The following is a 21,409-nucleotide window of genomic DNA, read 5'->3' on the forward strand; positions in this document are numbered from 1 at the left end:
GGCAGGGCCCCAGAATGTGCATTTCTAACACAATCCTGGGTGATGCTGGTGCTACTGGGTGGGGGGGGGCCCACTTTGAGAATTGCTAGCATGGTGATTTAAGAGCAGAGGGCCCTTGAGTTGTTCTACATAGGCTGAAACCACTTACTAGCTCTGTGACTCTGGACAAGTTAACTTAAGTTTCCTCTTACAAGCCTGTGAAATGGAAATGATAATAGCACTTAACCTCTGATCTGGCTGTTTGAAGGATTAAATGCACAAATCCACATGAAGTACTCAGAACAGTGCCTGGCACGTAGTAAGAGCACAATAAACACTGGCTCTCATCATCATCATCTGGCTCCCAGTTTTTTTCTTCAAGTTAAAAATATGGATAGATGAAATATATACAACACAAAATGTTTTCTTCTCTTGACTAGGCTCTAAGACACTGTTCCAGAATCTTGTATAGCCTTTAATTTAGAATCATATGGTTCTGTGACTGGTTTCTAAACTCATCTCACTCTGCTTATGGCAATTGCTCATCTCATATTTTCATATGCACAGGAATCCCCTGAAGATCTCGTTAAAAGGTGGGTTTTGACTCGGTGGGTCTGGGGCCTGAGCATCTGCATTTCCAACAGGCTCCCAGGTGATGTGGGGACACGGGGGCTGGAAGGGACACCAGCTGATCCAGGGAAACCTGGGCTGGCCCTAGCTCTATGAGAGCAGGTGGATGCCTTTCCCTTGAGTATGTGCAGGAACCTGACTAATGCACAGTCCCCATCGGCCGGCCATTCCTACACCATCTCCTTCGTGAAAGGGCCAGGAAGGGTTTGAGGCCTCAGCTTGGAGACCCCCATCTCTCTGCCAGCTCTTCCCTTCCCCGGCTTTCTCCAATTTAATGCTTTTAACTGTCCTGTGGTAAAATGTTACTGTTTTTAGGACAGAACGTTTTTCTCAAACGAAAACACTTCTGATAAGGCCAATTATAAATACCTTAAATTTTTTTTACTGTTTATCTTTGTTTTGAGACAGAGAGAGACAGAGCATGAGCAGGGGAGAGGCGGAGAAAGGGAGACACAGAATCGGAAGCAGGCTCCAGGCTCTGAGCTGTCAGCACAGAGCCCGACACGGGGCTTGAGCTCATCAACTGTGAGATCATGACCTGAGCTGAAGCTGGACGCTCAACAGACTGAGCCACCCAGGCGCCCCTATAAATAACTTTTAAAATAAAAGTTATGTTGAGACATGAAGATAAACCATTTCAGAGCAGAACTTTGTAAAGGTATTCAGACTGTTCTTCCTCAAGACCTAAAGAACATACATGCAGTCACTGTTTAAACATTCTGCTGCACCCCCAAAATCCCTTTCTCTGCACTGCGGGCAAAAGCCCCAGAAGCCCAACTAGGAAACTCCCACTGAGCATCTGGGCCTCTCATTGAATTAACACCCTCACTTCTCCAGAAGCAGTGTCCCTCTAACAGAGCCCAAAGGTGGGTCCCCAGGTGACTTCAAAGTCAGCCTTGTACTTTTCCATTTGAAAGAATCCTCAATTAAAAAAAAAAAATCCCTGTTTCAAATCAGTGATTAATGACTTTTTAAAGATAAGCAACGCCAGCACAAAAACATACTTTATTTAATAATGACTCAGTCTCAGGGCGCCTGGGTGGCTTAGTCGGTTGAGCCTCCGACTTCGGCTCAGGTCACTCATGATCTTACTGTTCGTGAGTTCGAGCCCTGTGTTGGGCTCTGTGCTGATAGCTCAGAGCCTGGAGTCTGCTTTGGATTCTGTGTCTCCCTCTCTCTCTGCCCCTCCCCAACTCGCACTCTGTCTCTCTCAAAAATAAACAAATGTTTAAAAAAAAATTTTTTTTTAAATAATAATGACTCAGTCTCTTGCTAATTTACCAAATCCTGTTCAGTCACAAGAAAACAACCAAAACTCTTAAAGCAGAGTACTGGAATGCCACACACACACACACACACACACACAAAGCAAAAAGACAACTAACTGATATTTGCAACAACATGTATGAATCAGTCAAGCAACAGGAACCGGTCAAAATAATGCACCCTGTTTGATTCCATCTGTGTAGATCAAGAACAAAGGAGCAAAATAAATCTCAGGTCATAGAACTCAGGACAATGGTCTCCCTCCTGGGGCACAAGGGGCTTTCCCAGGGTGCCAGACATACGACATGTGGTTTTACAAGGGGGTCATCACAAGCCATCCACCGACGTAAGATCTGTGTGCTTGAAGTTATACCTCAATAGGGAAATAAAAGAGTGCTGTGAGATCAGTGAAACAGCCAGGCGTACTTAGACACTAACAGGGAAAGGGTCAGTTTGAACAAAGTACGAATTTACCCTCTTCCAAGAGGTCCAGGCTTTCATGCCGCTCGCTGGTGGGCTTCCTCTCTTCATCTCGGTAGTCGTACTCAAAACACTCTTCTTCCCTTCCCGCGTCTCTCAGGGACATTGCTGAAGTCACCCCAAAGCCAAAACATTGCCCTAAGGGGCTGTTCTTGGGGGAGCTCCCAGCCGTCTGCCCAGAGGAGCCATTGGAGCCCGGGCCCCTGGGGCAGACGCTGGGCCCTGGACGGGGCCGAGGACGTGCCCCGGCTGAGCTAGAGTGGAGGGTGTACACAGGGCCATTGGCCCAGCGTCACCCAGGACAGACCGGAAGGGGGTGGTTCCCAGGAGCAGAGAGGAGGGACAGGGTGGGGGCAGGAGAGGGAGAAGCACCTGCCAGAACGGGAATGCCCTGCCTGCCCCAGGGCGACCGTGCCAGGTGCTGTGGATTCAGAGGGGGAGGTGGGCAGGCAGGTGGAGGACCTCAGGCAAGCTCTCCACCTCCAGATGCCCCTCCTGACTTCTCCTCCCCCAGGAAGCAGTGAGGAAATGGTAGCTCCCTGGAAGTTTCGTAGCAACTGCACAGGGTGATACCAAGAAAGCCTTAAGCAGGTGCACCTGTCTACAGGTGGGACCCTAGAAGAAGAGCTGCCCTGGTAAATAACTGCACAATGCCCTCAGATGGGAGGTTTTCGGTGGGCACGCTCCAGAAGCTGAGACCCAGCGGACTTTGACAACAGCCCGACACAGTGCTGAATGGGAAAGGAAGTGATCATTCTCATCTCTAGCAGAAGGAAAAAAAAAAAAAACACATGGCAGGAACCATTACCTGTTTTAAGATTAATTCAATCTTTCTTTGGTAATAATACATTGCATCTGCTCTTTTTAAATCTGCATTTGATAACCCCCACTCTCATCCTAAATCTGCGTATTCACAGTCAAATCCGTAAATTCTAATTGCTGGGATAAGGGGGAAAATAATCTAAAGCCTAATAGCTTACAACATTGCCTGGAAGAAGAGTCCAGCTTAATTGTGTGTCTCAATACCAATTCCTCTGTACTGCTTAATTTTGCCTTTAACAGTGAAAACGGCAGGTCCCTCCATCAAACCCACTGGAAGGTGGCCCTGAGCGCTGGCATCTAAGAAGTACGGCACATTCTGTGATTTCTGGGCTTCAGCTGCCTCCCGGCTACACTGTGGCAGGTCTCCCGGCTCCTAAAAGCCACATCGGGAGACCTATTCCACCTCCCTCCGATTCACCTCCCCCAGGTAACCAAGAGGGAGGCTTTCAGCAGAGGCAAGACCATTATAAAGAATTCTCTGCACAGGCTCAGGCCCTAGGTCTCATTCATCTTTGGATCCTTAAAGCTGAAGATCCTGTTTTGGTAAGCTAAAAATGTCTGCTGCATTGAATCACTACCTCCATAAAAACGAATTTAAGACCACACGAGTGCCTGAAATAGAAAATCAGAATATAACAAAAGTGCTATTTAAAAATGAAACCCTAGAGACATATGCATTGTCTGGTTAATATTTTGGAACCTGAAAATGATTACTACATTTTATAACACTAAAAACGTGTTCTTTGTAAAAAGGAGGCTTAGCAGAAATTCAGTGGCAGGGAGTTTAAAATCGCATTTTGAAAATCTGCATTAGCTTTCAGCACAACGTTTATGAGGATACACGCTCAGGAAAAAAAAATGCCACTTAATCTCAATAAATGGCATCAACTTGGGCCTGATTCAATTCAAACGACGGTGAGTCTGAAACCCTGGCAAGGGAGGGAGGGACAGAGGGAGCATTATTCATTCAGCAAATATAAGGCCGACTATAAGACGTGCAGGATACTGTGCTGGGCCACGGTGTGTGTAAATGAAAACAAAAGCTGATTTCATGTAGTTGAAAATACTCTCAGTGATGACTCATAACCAAGTTGCTTATAGTCAGCTTTTAACTCAAATCTAGGCTACCTTTAACAAATGAAGCCCAAGTCTACACATATTACATAGTAAACATTTAGGACACGGCATTTTGAACACAAAACCATCCTAGACTCTTCATGTCACCTCATATGCCTGGGTTTAGTCCTTCAGGATACTCCCCACCCCCTACCCCAAATCTCTCCTCCCTCCCCACCCTGCAGGGATGTGAAGGAATTCTCAAACCTCATCCACATCTGCATTCATTTCAAGGTTAAAGGCAGACACAGGCCCAAGAGCATCTTCTCTGACAGAGTAATCTCTCCAAAAGACAAAGCAAGATAGCCCAGGAATCCCTGTGCCAAGTGGGAGACCCTGGACCTCTGGATGTGAAGCTACAGCTCAGCCCCAGGAAGAGTCAAGTAGCAAGGGTGTTGCCGTCCCAGAGGCAAGGAGCAGACACTGGGGCCCTGGGCAGGGCGGCAGGGACTGAGTTCTGGACCTTCCCTGGGCACACTGGACAGGAAGGCTGTTAAGTGGAAGGTGTCCCCTCTTGCAGGGTGGAGGGTCATCCTTCTGTGAGTGTCCCTCTTCAGATCTACTCAACATACCATCACAGAAGTCACTGTCCTGAAGCTCCACCATGCCTGAGACGGGCCACAAGTCACTGGTGCTATTTACATTTAAATTTAAATTGATTAAGGGGCACCTGGGTGGCGCAGTCGGTTAAGCGTCCGACTTCAGCCAGGTCACGATCTCGCGGTCTGTGAGTTCGAGCCCCACGTCAGGCTCTGGGCTGATGGCTCGGAGCCTGGAGCCTGTTTCCAATTCTGTGTCTCCCTCTCTCTCTGCCCCTCCCCCGTTCATGCTCTGTCTCTCTCTGTCCCAAAAATAAATAAACATTGAAAAAAAAATTAAAAAAAAAAAATTTAAATTGATTAAAATTAAATAAAATTCAAGATTCAGTCATGCTAGCCACGTTTCCAGTGCTCCAGGGCCACACGTGGCCAGTGGCTACCATCCTGGACAGCACCGCACAATGTTGCCATTGTCACAACAAGTCCTACTGGGCACCAGCCCTCCAGAGGGTACCCCTTCGTCTCAAGACGCGGGCTGTACGCTTCCTGGCCTCCATAGCCTGTGCCTCCCCTGCAGCCCCCTGCCCGCCTGACCCCACGGCACTCTCCTGCCGTGAGTGTCCTTGTCCTCTTCTGAGGGCCACCCACAGCACAGACTTCTCTCAGTGCTCCATGCACCTCCTCCCTCCATTTCTCGGCCCTGGCTAAGGGTGCCGGTTACCGACGATCCTTCTCAAGGACCTCACTTATGCCATTAAAAAAAATAAGTAAGAGAAACATGGGCTCTGGGCTTGCATCTACTTCTTGGGAAGGACATTACTGCTACTTTACTCAAGCCAGTGAGAAGAGCTGACAGTTACGTTATGCATTTACTCTTAATTCTTTTTTCCCCCCAAGTCGCTTTAAGAGCCATTCACAAGGGTGTTGTTTGGAAAGGGAAGAGCCGTCCTGCACTGTCAAAGGTGCATCCTGCAATAAACACGAGATGAAAACACAGAGGCCTGTTTGCATCGTATGACACAGAGTGCAGGAACATTAGAAAATCATCAAAAACCAAGTCTTTTTTTTTTTTTTTTTTTTTTACTTATTTGTTTTGAGAGGGACAGAGACCTCGTGAGTGAGGGAAGGGCAGAGAGAGAGAGAGAGAGAGAGAGAGAGAAAATCCCAAGCAGGCTCCGCCATGACAGCTCATAAACCGTGAGATCATGACCCAAGCTGAAACTGAGAGGTGGATGCTTAACCGACTTGGCCACCCAGGCACCCCCCCCACCCCCACCCCTAGTAACAGCTTTTCAGTTAATGCCTAAAATATCTCCAGCAAAACTTTACTCCCAAAATGGCCACCCCTACCTTGGAGTGGCATTTTAGAGGTCACTGCAATGAAGCCAAGCAGTAGAGCACATGTGACCGCCCCCGTGGATTGCCACGGACTTTTCACTATGGAGTAAGAAGCCCAGAGAAAGGCTTCCTCAGCCATCCACTGGTTTCCCCATGATGAGATCAGCATGAGCGAGACCCCCTCCTGCCCGGACATTCACATCTGTAATGCTGCTCAGTGAGGAGAGAGGGTGTACAGTCACAAAGAAAGTGCAGCAAGAAACGGGTGGTCAAGATACTATACCCTTGTTCCAAATGCCACTCACCTTCTGAAAGGGATTTTTTTTTTTTTGTAAATTTTTTTATGTTTATCTTTGAGAGACAGTGAGTGTGCGTGAGTGAGGGAGGGACAGAGAAAGAGGGAGAAAGAATCCGAAGCAGGCTCCAGGCTCTGAGCTGTAGGCCCAGAGCCCAACGTAGGGCTTAAACTCACAGACTGAGAGATCATGACCTGAGCCCAAGTCGGACGCTCAACCGACTGAGCTATACAGGTGCCCCATGAAAGGGATTTGTAGAAAGAACTAACTACACTATCTTTGAGAAAATAAAATTAAGCACTGGCCCAGTACATCACTGTTTACAAAAAGCTTTTACAGTTGACCCTTGCACAACATGATTTTGAACTGCATGGGTCCACTTATACGTGGATTTTCTTCTCGATAAATACAATACAGTGCTGTGAATCTATTTTCTCTAATGATTTTCTTAGTAACCTTTTCTTTTCTCCAGCTTACTGTATTGTAAGAACACCTTAATCGACTGTTTATGTTATTGATAAAGCTACCAGTCAACGGTAGGCTATTCTAGTAGTTAAGTTTTGGAGGAGCCAAAAGTTCCACGCAGATTTTTTTTTTATCGTGCGGCAGGGAGGGGGTCGGCATCCCAAACCTCTATGATGTTCAAGGGTCAACTGTCCTTTATTCATGCTCCTTGTACTCTTCACAATGGCTCTGGTCAGTGTGGCTGTCCCCACTTGCCAGATGGGCCATCTGGGTTGACGGGCTCACAGAGGTCCCAGGATGTGCCCAAACCACATAGCCATACGGGGCGCAAAACAGGCCTCAAGCAGAAACTCCATGCCCGTGCACTGTGTGGTGTTCTACCTACTTCTAGAGTCATTACAAAAGTACACTCTTTAACTTAAGGACAAACACTTGAACCCAAGCCTTTTAAAATACGAAACAGGCCTCACGAGTTTTTTTATTTTGTTTTTGAGAATCTTCAGCAGGCTCCCTGCTGAGCATGAAGCCCGATGCGGGACTCGATCCCACCACCCTGGGATCATGACCTGAGTCAAAATCAAGAGTTAGACACACAACTGATTGGACCACCCAGCCACCCTGGGTCTCACAGTTTTTAAAATCGTAAGTGACCAGTGTAGCCAAGAAACAGCATAAGATTCTGTGACAGACCTAAAGAATTCTTTCCCAGACCCCTATGTCTGCAGATGGTCTCCACTGACATTGGCACAGCTTCCCACACACCTGCTGTAAAGAACCACCTAACGCATGTGTTAAAAATTCAGATTTCTCAGGACCTCTCTGGGTCTGGAGTAAATCTGAGAATCTTCCTTTTAAATAAATGGGTATCGGGGCGCCTGGGTGGCTCAGTCGGTTAAGCGTCCGACTTCAGCTCAGGTCACGATCTCGCGGTCCATGAGTTCGAGCCCCGCATCGGGCTCTGGGCTGATGGCTCAGAGCCTGGAGCCTGCTTCCGATTCTGTGTCTCCCTCTCTCTCTCTGCCCTTCCCCCATTCATGCTCTATCTCTCTGTCTCAAAAATAAATAAACGTTAAAAAAATTTTTTTTAAATAAATAAATAAATAAATAAATAAATAAATAAATAAATAAATAAATGGGTATCATGATCCCAGGGTTGCGGGATTGGACCCCGTGTTGGGCTCCTCACTGGGCATGGAGCCTTCTTGAGACTCTCTCTCCCTCTGCCCCTCTCCCCTGCTCTCGCTCTAAAAAAAAAAAAAAAAAAAGGAAATTAAAAAAAAGAAGGAGGAAGAGGAGGAGGGGAGCCTGGATGGCCAGTTGGTTGAGCATCCGACTCTTGATTTCAGTTCACGTCATGATCCCAGGGTTGTGAGATCAAGCCCCACGTCAGGCTCTGTGCTGTGCATGGAGCCTGCTTGAGATCTCTCTCTCTCCCTCTGCCCCTACACTCCTTGTGTGCTCTCTTTCTAAAATAAAATTTAAAAAGAAAAAAAAAAAGTTTTTTAATAAATAAATAAATAGGTGATTTTCATAGTATGCCAGGCTTCAGAGGGGGGACACATCCAATGTAGGCACCATGACATCGTTTGACACTGTAGCTTAAGCTGTAGGCACTGGGGGTATCTGTGTAAATTCTGCGAAGGCCAAGCTACACTTTGTTGAGAGCTGGCTGTTTGAAATCTCTAAAATTTACTTGAAGATACCGGGCAATCAACGCCTCCAGCTTCTTATCATTCCAAGCCCCTGCCCCATGCCTCTTGTTATACCCTTGGGGTCTTCCTGTGATGCGGTGTGGTTGGGGGAGGCGGGGAGGAAGATGGTGTGTTAAGATTCCAGAACTAAAACTGATAAAGGGGAAGGGTACGGTCATTCAGCACTGAAGAAAGCTCTCCTAAACCTCAGAGACGAAAGAGAATCAAGCTATTTCTTGATTCCAATTTTGAAAGAGGGGTCCTAATTGTCTTGCAATCCATATTCCCACCCATATAAATATGTAGATTACTTTTTAGTGCTAACCCTGCAATTGAAGTGCAAGTCAGGAAGTCTGACATAAATGATGATTTTGCATCTTCTTCAAAACCTTTGACTCATCTCTTATTATTAGTATGGAAAGTTCCCTAGAAGTTTCCCTCATTAAAGATTCAAATGACAAGAGAGACAAAGCAATGCTGTGTGTCTACTCCTACCTGGGCGGTCAGGACTGGGAGATAAAGGGGCTATTTCAATTTGCAAGTTTAAAGACGCATATATAAGCAAAGGCAAATTGTATTTCCAGACTAGCCTGCAGAGACCAGGAACCCAACTAGTTAGAAATGAGTCAACAAGTTAACTACAAAATTGGCATCTACTCGAAATCCCAACCCCCTGGATTTCCTAAACTAGGTGATTTCTGGGTTTCTGTCCCTTTTATTCCCTGTTTGGCTAACTATTTTTTAAAATGGGATTATGAAAATGGCAATTGTCCCAGTAAATTCTGTCCCAGTGGCCTTCTCCCTTGCATCCCCACTGGAATGGAGGGTAAAGGCAAGTATTTTGCCCAACACACATTTAGAAAGTAACCGCAATCAACACCGATCTACCCTTGAACAGATCAGCAGCCTTTCCTTCCATTTTCCTTTTCTGTTGGAAGAAGAGCGATCTGGCTGCCTCTGGGCCAAAAGACTCAACTGACAAATGGCCGGGTAAGAAAATCCTTCTGACAGACACCCAGATAAGAGCCGGCCTCCTCTCACTCCTCAAAATGACCACCACGAGTAACTGGCTTTATTCCCAAGGACGAAGGTGTAAAAAGAGCTGGGCAGCGTAGCAACTGGGTCAAGACAGGAAGAAACCTCCCTCCCCCGCTTGGCTTCTAGAATGGATCCGTGGGAGCCACGGCCACACCCGACTCATCCGTGGTCTGGGACAGGCGCTCTGCTGGAACCGACGCTCCCATTCCAGTGATCCACTGAGATCCACACTTTAAAAAGTTAGGGAGGGCTCAGTGAGTCACAAATCACCAAGGGAACTACGAGAGTTCACTGACGGTTCTGAAAAGAAGCATCCCTGTCATTGCCTTTTGGAGTTGGGAACTTGCTTCAAGAGTAATATATCCATGGGAAAAAAAGGATTTAATCATCTTTTCCCCCAAAGACCCTCGGAGCTGCCCGCCACCACCATTACTCAGGATATTTAAAAACACACGGACTCAACATGACACTGTCTTCACATAATGCTGGGGGGGGGGGGGTGGTAGACGACAGTGGGGCTCAACTGGGGAACTTTCTCAGCACATTTACTACCCACCCACCCTCTCCAAGAAAGCCTCTAGGTCCCTCTCCCATAGCCCTTGCCAAGGCAGAAATGAGCAGATAAGAGACAATTATGTAGCTCTTCTGCTTACTAATGAGGCCAGCTCCCAGCCTGCCACATCATTCAGGTTAATCAAATGTGGTCATGGTCTCAGAGCAGTCTGAAACTCCCGAATCAATTAAAAAACAGTTACCTTACCTATTAATGGTTCGTGTGAGGCTAGGAACACTAGGGAACACAAACTGTATATATTATGTTCTGTGTGTGTGTGTGTGTGTGTGTGTGTGTGTGTGTGTGAGTGTAGAAGACATGTGATTTGAGGGTCATTTTGAAGAAGAAATTAAGTAAGACAGATTAACTGTGCCCATACCCAATTCTGGGGCCCAACACCACAGGAGCCTAAGGTGCCTCTCCTGTGGCCTGAGAATGCAGCTCAGTGCTATTTGCCATGTATCCGGAACCTCCTGAGGCCTGTCCAGCCACACAAACTCCACCCAGTCTCCTCTGGAATGTGCCACACCCTCCCTGCACAAACTGAGCCCTATGACAGAAGGAGACAGTCTCTCCCTGCCCCTCCCAATGTCTCCCCACCCCCATCTCCGTGGGATCCTACAAGCAAAATTCATTGGAATTGCCTGCTGGGTGGGAAGCTGCTTCTGCCTTTTCTCCGGCCTCCCCACAGCCCCCAGGTCTGGGCTCAGGAAAGGGAGGATTCTTCCAGGCCTGCCACGGACAGTCCAGAGAGCCACCTCCTGAATACACCATTCCCCAGCCCCGCCAACAGCACAGAGGTCAGAACACATCTCCCCTTGCACACACACACGCGCGTGCACCACCACCACACTCGCGCCTCACCCCCAAGAGAATTCAATCCAAGAGAAGTATAATGCTCACAAGCCCTGCACACCAACATCATCTGCCCTCCTGAGCAAAGCCGACTGACCACAGAGGGATCTCAGTGAGCCCTGCCCACCTGCCATCTCCTCCATCAAGCTTTGAAAACTGTCAGGGCCATGCACGCCTGCGGTGGTGCTGGTTCTATTGCCCCCCCCTCCCGCCTCTCTCCCTGGGAAAGGTTTCAGGACCAACACCCCACCCCAGAGGGAAACAATACCCCTACACATCCCTGCTCTGTTTTGCGGGGGCCGTAATTACCGTCCGAGCATTCTTCATAATACCAGTCTAGTTCATAATAATCCGCTTCAATAAATTTCTGCATAGTCAGTATTCTTGCAGAGGAGAGAACAGACTTCACAGCGCCATCAACATCAAGTAAAACGCTGCCATGCCTCCCTGCCCTTCCAGAACACCGGGCAGAAGAGCATCCTGAAACACAGCAGAATGAAGCTGTGCATTCTTAATGACAGTCCGAAGCCAACACAGAGAAGGGGCAGCCAGGAGAAAAATTCTGGTGGGATGAGGACAGGAGGGAAGGGAGGCGATTTGCAGAGCTCCTGGGGCCCCGGGGCAGGTCTGCTAATAAAGCGGCAGCAGCCAGCAGCCCTGAATGGGAGTATCCGGAATCGTCCTATCCAGACGAGAGGACGGTGACGTCACGGACACACACAACCACCCCGAGGTCTCACTCGAGCCTCGCCTCCCGCTCCCTGCTCATCTTTCAATCTCACGGTTGCCATAGAAACTGGCCAGCGCTGAAAAATGATGCAGAGATGGAGGAAATGTCTTCCTGGGAAGCTGGGAGCAGGGGCTGCGAGGTGCCACCCAGGGAGAAGGGAGGGTGCGGGCAGGTGGGGCCGGGGACTGCGCCCCCATCATCACTCCCAAAGAATGTGAGAGACCCTGGGCCACCACAGAGTCTGCATGGGAGAAATGCCACCATCACTTCTGGTTTTCTTTCCCCAGCCTGATTTAAAACACCGAACATCTTTTCTTAAAATCGTTGACCGCCACCATTTAAAAAATGGAAACGTGTTCGCTGAGAGGCAGTTCTGCTCACGCCTTTGCTCAAACTTCTGGAAAAACAGCCTTCGACCTACAAATAGAGAAGCACGCCATTACAGAGCGGCCCGTGCAATTCGATATACTGTTTCATGGACACTCGTGTGTGTAATCAAAGTATAAACACACACAGCAGCATGAAACAACCCACTTTCAAGACAGTGGTTGCCTTGAGGAAAGCAGGGAATGGGGCTTTGAAACTGTCCTTGTAAAAGCATCTGTAATGTTTTATCTCCTGAAGAAAAAAAAAAAAGGAGTTAACATTTATTAGTTCCGAGTGTTTGGCATGTTTTAAATACTTCTTTAAAATGAGTCACGGATAATGAGACAGATTTTGGACTTTACTTATAGGTAACTCCCTCCTCCAAAACAGAAAAGTTTCTCAGTCCTAGCGCTAGTGACATTTAAAGCCAGATCATCCTTTGCGGGGCACCCGCAGGCTGTTAAGCAGCATCCCTGGCCTCTGCCCTCTTACTTGCCAGAAGCACTACCTTCTCTCCTCGTAGATGTAAGGACCAGGCACTGCCAAACGTCCTCTGGGGGCCAAAATCTCCCTCAAAACCCTGCTGCCCTAAAACAAAACTACCTATAGAACCTCACCAGCCTGCTGGCCGAGTACTGTAACTATCTGTTGGTGTCCACAGCAGCAGCATGGGCTTGGTTAAGTTTTCCTCTTCGTGTTCTACTCAAGACTGTGTCATCTGTGAATGAGTAATAGTAAAAGGTCTCTTTACCACTACTGAGAGGGCATGCTTCTTTCCTTCTACAGTGACCCCACAGGGTGATTTCTCTTTATTCCACCCATGGCATATGGTGCCTCGGCTAACAAATGAGGAGGAAAAGACATCCCTCTAGGGCAGGGCTTCCCAGGATTTAATGTGCATGTAAATCACCCAGAGCTCTTGCTAAAATGCAGATTCTGATGCAGCAGGTCCATGGAAGGCCCAAGATTCTGCATTTCTAACAAGTTTCCAACGTAAGGCAATGCTGCTGGTCCCCAGACCATGCTTTGAATGTGAGGTACTTCAACAGGATGAACAGATAGGGAGGGTAATAGACACACTATGTGCATTTGAATAAAAAAGTTTCAAGAAGAAAACTATGTGTGTGTGTGTGTGTGTGTGTGTGTGTGTATATATATATATATATATATATATATATACACATTCATGCACGTACATACATACACACACAATGACAAACCCTATATATAGACTCTTGGGCAGAATCTGTACTATATATAAATCAATCTCAACCTTCCTAAATCATGAGAAGCAGAGGAGCCTTTAATGCTGTGTTGTGAGGTTCCCCAGAGCTGGCTTCCTGCACCTGTGTAGGCTCCAGAAGTTTCTCCCAGCTCCAGGTACCCTCTCCTTACTTCAGGGCCCTGTGTCGCTTTACCAGGCCATGTTTGCATACCAGCACAGGATGCTACAACAGGGAGAGCTTCCCACTTGCCAGGCGGCCGACTGAGCCCATGTGGGAGAGCACGCCCTGTCCTATGTGGAAAGTGGGGTTCCTGCCTCTTTAGCACCACCCAATACCAGAACCCCCTCAAGTCTCAGAAGGAGAAAGGAAAGTTAAAGGCAGCTGGTGGTGAATCTTGGCTCAAGTTATAAACAGGCTTTTGGGAAAGTCTGGAAAATGTCGAGTGCCAAGGAATGGTACTGTCTCTGGCCATGCTGTCCCCAGCTGTCACCTACACCCTGGAGGACCTGTACCCCTCCCCACCCAATCCCAAATTCTTGTTGGGCAAAGTGGAGGGCAGACTCCATCGCCTCCCTCACTTACTTTAATCCCTGCCCTCCCCTCTCCCTGGCCCCAACTTGGATACACATTTAAGATTTTCTAGGACATCTGCCTATTTAAAGTCAGCAGCCAATGATTTTAATTCCGGCTATACCTGCCCCCATTATCTGAACCTCTCCCTCCCTTTGGCCCTTTATCAGGTCTCTCTCTGGTGAGGACAGCACCTCCCACCAGCCCCACAGCAGACCCCCAAGTGGCCCTCCCACGTGTCATTCCTCACCTTAAGGGAGCAGAGGCTGGTGCCCCAAGGTTTTCTGAGGTTTTGTTTGTTTCAAGCTCCTCATGGCGTTTCTAAAGAAGATTATAGGCCTCAGAGATAAACGAGTCAACAATTAACAGATGCCTCAAATACCAGCACATTCAACAGGTTCCATCCACTACGTCTGGGGAAAAGGGTCCAGTATGAGTTTGCAAAAGGAAGATGTAATAAAGGAACAGGAAATGCAAACTCTGTAAAGCATCACAGAAAGTCAGATGAGCGTAAAGACCCCTTAAACAAAGGCTTGGCACATGCACCTTCCAGTGCTATGAATTTTAAAAAATACTTTACTCATAACACATCACCATAAAAGCAAAAAGTAACAGGTGGATGGATACAGGGATAGAGGGATGTACAGATGGACGACAGACTAATGGCAGGCAGTTTAATTTCACAGTTAAGAGCATGGGCTTTAGCAGTACGATGGCATGATGTTTGATCTGGGCTCCTCGTTTGCCATCTCTATGACCTTCTTAGACCGAGTCCTATCTGCTAAATGGGGTGATTATAATACCCGCCCCAGGGATGAGGCGAGCCTTTAATTAATGGAAGGGAGAGCACTCAGCACAGTGCCTGGGACAAAGTGAGTTTGCAAAAAATATCAGTTTGGGATCATCCTCACCACTCAAATTCTGTAGGCCAGTATGGGCAGTTAAAAAGACAGCACAATTTTGTAAGCTATAATTAGGGAAATGAGGTAGAAACGGCACTTCTTGGCTTGTCCCAGCATAATTAACGAAAAGGGACTGAGTTCACAGTAATAAGCCAGAGTGACAGTTGGGTGGGGGGAAGGGCAGGGAGCGTATTTCTAAACAGTAACCTATTACTGAACACAATCTCTATCAAGTGCAAATATTGTATATATCCAATGAACATCTGACGAAAATGGGAAAGAAAACAGAGCGTATCAAGTACAAAGGAAAGAGCATCACTCATGGGTGACTTCCAGGAGCTCCAAGCAAGAATCAAAGTGAACATCTACACCCAAACTCCCATTTTACAGGCTCCGAAGGGGAAAGCCATCCATCCACAACTCTGCAGAGCTGGTGCTGAGGTTAAGATCCAGGAGTATCTGCCTTCAAATCCACACTTTCATCCAAAAGTCCCACATGCCCCCCCCCACCCCCCTCCACGAGGGTTCCAGCCCTCCCTCTCCCAGGCTTCCAGCAGCTGAAGAAGCAAGGTCCTCTTCCCGTGCGCCGGGCGGAGGCTGCCCCCATCACTGCCCCACCCTGGGAGAATCGGGATCAGGGACAGGGTCCAGGAGCAGCCTCAGAGAAGTCACCTGTCATTCACCCTCATCACCAATACCATTTAGGAAATGCAGGCTGCTCACCAGGAAGTCAGCACTTCCTGCCTCACTCATTCCTCAGACCCTGCTACCTAATCACCAGCACCCCCAGCTGTGTAGACAAGGAAAGGGGGCCCAGAGACAGATTAAACAGCTCACCCAGGATCACTCAGCAATAAGAACATCTGGATATAAACTGGGCATGGTCCACCTCTAAAGTCTTAACATCAATAATTAAGAAAACATCTAAGGATTATTTACAAGTGAAATGTGGGAGAAAAAAAGGGGGGGGGGCGACACAATGAAAGGAGATAAAAACTCAAGTTGGCATCTCACAGGAAAAACAAATTGTGAAGCCTTTGTTTTCCCAGAACGAAATAAAAAATGATCAGGAGTTAAATTGAAACTATCAATGGGACTTTGTGATATTAAAAAGAAATACTATTTCCAGCTCTGTCAAGAAAGGGGCCCGGTAAGGATACCATTCCACCCACAACCAGCACGTCAACCGTCTGGTGTCCAGATTTGGGTTAAACCTCAACATGCCTCCTTGGAGAGCTGCTAATTTCATGTCTTGGGGTAGGAAAAATCAGGATCCGCCCACAATGCCAGCTTGCCAGAAAGCAAAGATGGCCCCATGAGGTCTTGGGTAGAGGTGACAAGGCTTAAAAGGATGATCACGGGCCAGGTTGTGAAATTTGCACATCAAAAACAGAATAGAGTTAATAACATTTGAAGCCAACAGGTTGAGTCTGTAAAGGCCATGAATGTCAGGGAATAACAAGACTAAAAGGGCAACCAATTGAACAAGGCTACAGACACATAAAGGGAAGGAGAAGATGATAGGAAGATATTTTTAATCCATCTTAAGAAGTAGGGGAAGGTGGGTGTGTAGGACTGTTCTGTCTCTGCCACTAATGCCTTTTACAAAGCATTACACGAACATTTCTCCAAGTAGGGTGGCTATGAATAAGCCACCCAGAAATGAAACGGGGAGGCAGGTCAAATAACAGAAAGGCCTGACGCTTCGGTCACAAACTACACCCGGGGTGGGGAGGAGGCTCGGGTCCTGGGCCACAAGGAGAGCTGTATGTTCTCGTTTATACGCACTTATGAGACTCTAATAGATTTGGTCTGCAGTGTTAAGGGGAATTGAATTCTATCCATTTGTAATCAAATTTAAATTTTTAAAAGAACTTAATTTCTGAAGCGCCTGGGTGGCTCAGCTGGTTGAGTGTCCAACTCTTGATTTCAGCTCAGGTCGTGATCCCAGGGTCGTGGGATCAAGCCCCATGTGGGGCTCTGTGCTGAGTGTGGAGCCTGCTTAGGATATTCTCTCTTTCTCTGCCCTCTCGAGACTCTGCCCCTCTCCTGCTCATGTGCTCTCTCTAAAATTAAAAAATTAAAAACGAATTTAATTTCTAAGTCTCTAATTATTAGTTGTGTGAGCATATGAATTAAATATCCATATACAAGTGATTTTACATATATATATGATTGAATGCATACATATACGTATATATAATTTTGAATAGTTGTTCAATACGTTTAAAAGATGAGTCAACACTAACAACGATTAAAGTACAAATAACGCAGTCATGAACATGCTCCAAAGTATGTGACGTTACAGAACTCGCCATATGTCACTTTCCTCCGTGCCCTGCGGTGATGGGTGCAGGCCATGTGCTGCCGACCAAACAGGTGGGGAGAAGGACAGCTCCCTGTGTGCTCCCCTCCTGCCTGGAAGCAGGACCACTCGACAGCCCCAATCCCCTCTGGAGCATGCTCCCCGTCTCTAGAGCTTTCCTCCCTTCAAGAAATAGCGCGTCTGGCCTTCTACCTGCACCCAACAGCGGCCAGGAGCCTAAAGACAGAAGAGGGGAAGGCCCAAAATGAGCTTCCTCACCTTCCATTCCAGACAGGGCTGGCGGAGCTCACATGACACACAGCCTTGCAAGCGGACCTTCCCTGCACCTGCTACAGAAAACTGACAAACAGGATGCTTCTGCAGGGCTCCCTTTCCGATGTTTATTTTTTAAAACACTGCCAGTCACTGAGCTCCCGTGGCAGAAGGCAGGCTGTTAACAAACAGCTTGCTGTCAGCTACCCCCTCCCAAACCATCTCCACCTCATTTCAGACGCAGGAAAAGTAGGCACCCGTGCGCCATGCTACCTCTAGGGTTCTCCGGGGCAGAACAATGCCTGGCTTCTAGAGAGACATCCAATGGCAGGGAGACAGCATTCAACAGAGCACTGCAGAGCCGACATGCACCTCGGCCTTGATGCGGTTATTAAAATCACCCACGCATCCCAGAAGCACACAGAGAACACACAGAGCTCTGACGTGCCCCACACTTCCAGGTTGCTTCCTGCAGCCTCGGGGGCTGCCAGGGGCATTCCACTCCTGGGACCCGAAGGTCACACGGCAGATGGCACGGGCTACAAATGCAAACCAGAAGCTCCAACGATCCCCAATTCTGTTCCTGCTGTAACTCTGAGTCTCTCTGGATGGAGCACATTCTCCCAGGAGGCGCCAATGGGGTGCAGGCTGAACTGTCATGTCAATTTCCCACCTGAGACAGTTCCAACTTTGTCTCAGACGCGCAGGATTGACATGAAAAGGGAAACAGTCAATCTGTACAGAACGGCTTGCCAAGCATTTCTGTTCTTAAAAGAAAGGATACTCAACATTGGAATCTGGTTTGATGAGGAAAAAAAAGCTGGCAGGCGGCAGACGGCGAGGTAAGTTTAGAGGGGCCACAGGGGTAGGTTGCCCCCGGGATGAGTACCTGGCTGTCCTGGTGACCAGACAGACACTGTGCCCAGGGCCACAGCTGCCACCAGGCAGGCCGGCACATGGCTACCCTGGACCCCCTCCTGGAGACAGGACGTCCAGTCCCCCAGTGCCCGGTGCCTGGGCCCACACCCGGGTGGGGATGCCATGAGCCGGTGCAGCTCACTGGGGTGCATCTGGGCGGCCAGAGCCACTCTGACCCCGCAGACACCTGTGTAGCTAAAGGCAGTGCAAACAAGGCCAAAGAAGAGTCCACTTGTGTAACGGGTGAGCGAAATGGGGAGAAGGCACAATCCAGGGCTCATTTGGGGGCTCGCCTGAAAACCACGTGGCCCCAGGTCTCAGGCATGACAGAAGGACACGGCCAAAACACGGGCATTTACATGAGAGAAACTCATGGCATCTACTTATAAATATATTATAATGTATGCATTTTGGTATTATTTTTGTTAGCAAATGAAAATGAGAAGTTTTTCCCTGGCCATAAGATCCTTTTTCCATCCCAACACATGCTCCATCCCTATAATTAATTTATCTTCCCTCCCCTCACTCAACCCCTCCCACCACACACAGTGCCTGGGTGAGAACAGACCCCCAGTGTTCCACAGGGCACCCCTCCTGCACACATGCACGCTCGTGCATGTGCACACTGCCCCCCCTGAATGTTTTCTCTTATGCCGCTCCTCATAGAATTATTAACCACCCCCCTATAGAAAGTCAGCACTGGGTGTTATTTATCTATCTGATCTGTGTAGGCTTAGTGCATATTGCAGTGGTTCTATTTTTGTTTCACTTAGAACTTTAATCAGATGAAGGCAATCTCTGGAAGGTAGCAAAAACCCAAACAATCTCTATTCTCTATGCAGGTTTTTTATTTTGCTTGTTTTTGCCAAAAAAAAAAAAATAATAAGATAAGAAAGGAGAAAAACTTTTCGTTCTTAATGTTTATTTATTTTTGAGAGACAGAGAGACAAAGTGTGAGCAGGGGAGGGGCAGAGATAGAGGGAGACACAGAATCTGAAGCAGGCTCCAGGCTCTGAGCTGTCAGCACAGAGCCGACGCGGGGCTTGAACCCACAAGTTGTGAGATCATGACCTGAGCCAAAGTCTGACACTTTACCGACTGAGCCACCCAGACACCCCAGAAAGGAGAAAAACTTTAATTTAAAAACATGTATCTTGGGGTGCCTGGGTGGCTAGTGTCTGATTTCGGCTCAGGTCATAATCTCACGGGTTTGTGAGTTCGAGCCCCGCATTGGGCTCTGTGCTGACAGTTCAGAGCCTGGATCCTGCTTCCGCTTCTGTGTATTCTTTTCTCTCCCTCCCTCCCTCCCTCCCTCCCTCTCTCTCTCTCTCTCTCTCTCTCTCTCTCTGCCCCCTCTCTCAAGAATACATAAATATTTAAAAAAAATTTTTTTTAATATATCTTTGCATTTTCTCTTATTTAAAAAGCATTTATAAAATACTTGTTTAACATTAGGCACTGGGCTGGGGCTTTGGCCCATTCAAACATGAAGCAGACATGAGTTCTGCACCCCTGGGATTTACTCAGTGACTATGGAAATTATTTTCAACAACTTGTACTCTTTTAGAGCATAAGCCTTGCACAGATCTACATCTTTTTTTTAAATTTTTTTTAATATTTATTTTTGAGAGACAGAGCGTGAGTAGGGGAGGGGGCAGAGAGAGAGGGAGACATAGAATCCGAAGCAGGCTCCAGGTTCCAAGCTGTCAGCACAGAGCCCAACACGGGGCTCGAACTCACAAAACCGTGAGATCATGACCTGAGCTGAAGTCGGACGCTTAACTGACAAGCCACCACTGATCTAAATCTTAATGTGAAAAGTTCTAGGCAATTTAAAACGTGCTTAGAGAATTAGGCCAATATTTCTACAGTATTCTGAGAATTCTTTAAAATTTTCCCTATACCACCTGAGAACAAAAGCACTTTTATATAAAAAAAGCAAACACTACCTTTTTTTTTTTAATTTATGAAGCTGGTTTTACTTTGTAACAATTTCTTAAAACTGAAAATTAAAGTCCTAAGTCCCTTAATTCCTATTATACAATACAGAAAAATACATTAAAAAAGAAATGGCAATAAAACAAAAAAACAATAAAAGAACTTTGTCATGGGATAGATACCTTTGACAGAAGAGTAAAAAAGCTCTTGATGACATATTTCAGAGATTCACAGAACCTGACTAATTTTCAGATAGTAAATCTGACTTCCAAAGAGGCTATGTGATTTGCTCAAGGTCACATGGAGTTGGCAAATGAGGGGGGCGTGGCCCTCTAACCTAGGGCTGACTGCTGGTCTCTGATGACTTTTCTTCTCTAAAAACCACTCAGAAGAAGAAAAGCTTCATCATATAAGGAAGTTACCTAAACCTCAAACAGACCTCACCTTCTCCTGCACAGATTAGCGGCATCTCTCAATTTCAGCTAAACTTCTACAGGTACCATGCATGAAACTGTCCTTGGTAAAAAGTTTAAGGCTATCCCTTGATAACACTTTGAATTACACACAGACACACACACACTGAAATGAGTTGCCATACTCACATAAACTTCAGTCATCTTATTCAGGCCATTATATTTTTTGTTTTGTTTTCTTTATTTATATTGTGAGAGAGAAAGGAGAGAGAGACACAGACACAGAGAAAGAGAGAGAGAGCAGGGAAGGGGCAGAGAGAGGGGGAGGGAGGGAGAAAGGGAGGGAGAGAATCCCAAGTGGGGATGTGGGGCTCGAACTCACAAACCATGAGATCATGACCTGAGCTGAAACCAAGAGTCAGACGCTCAATGACTGAGCCACCCAAGCGCCTCAGGCCATTACCCAATTATTATCATTTTCCAAACCTTCATTAATGGATAATGACCTGTACAAGGCAAAAAAAGGTCTTCCTCGCGTACCTTATAAGAAAACACGTAGGACATGTTCAGACTTCTTAAAGACCAAATACAGTGTTTTCAGGTAAAGTGTTTCTAAGTACTGCATGGCCTGATGTCTTGAAAATAAAAAGATTTGGTTAAAGATGAGAAGATCACACAGGGCGCCTGGGTGGCTCAGTCA

The 21,409-nt window shown here is 47.1% G+C and overlaps 1 protein-coding gene across 12 annotated transcripts in view; it reads right to left on the reverse strand.

Annotated features, from left to right (window-relative positions):
- The window catches only part of TRAK1 (trafficking kinesin protein 1), a 116,868-nt gene that overhangs the window by 54,915 nt on the left and 40,544 nt on the right, over nucleotides 1–21,409 (reverse strand). Inside the window, exon 1 of one of the 12 annotated variants that reach the window (XM_053221600.1) lies at nucleotides 11,378–12,092. The exons of 7 other annotated variants lie outside the window; for them this stretch is intronic. In XM_053221600.1, the coding sequence (XP_053077575.1) occupies nucleotides 11,378–11,441 (64 nt within the window). In that variant the 5' untranslated portion in view covers nucleotides 11,442–12,092. Of the gene's footprint in view, nucleotides 1–2,349; nucleotides 3,095–11,377; nucleotides 12,093–21,409 lie in introns of those variants that run through there. 4 more of the 12 variants (XM_027040786.2, XM_027040787.2, XM_053221599.1 and 1 more) reach the window with 4 other exon arrangements.

Source organism: Acinonyx jubatus, chromosome C2, assembly GCF_027475565.1.
Source record: "Acinonyx jubatus isolate Ajub_Pintada_27869175 chromosome C2, VMU_Ajub_asm_v1.0, whole genome shotgun sequence".
Lineage (NCBI taxonomy): Eukaryota > Metazoa > Chordata > Mammalia > Carnivora > Felidae > Acinonyx > Acinonyx jubatus.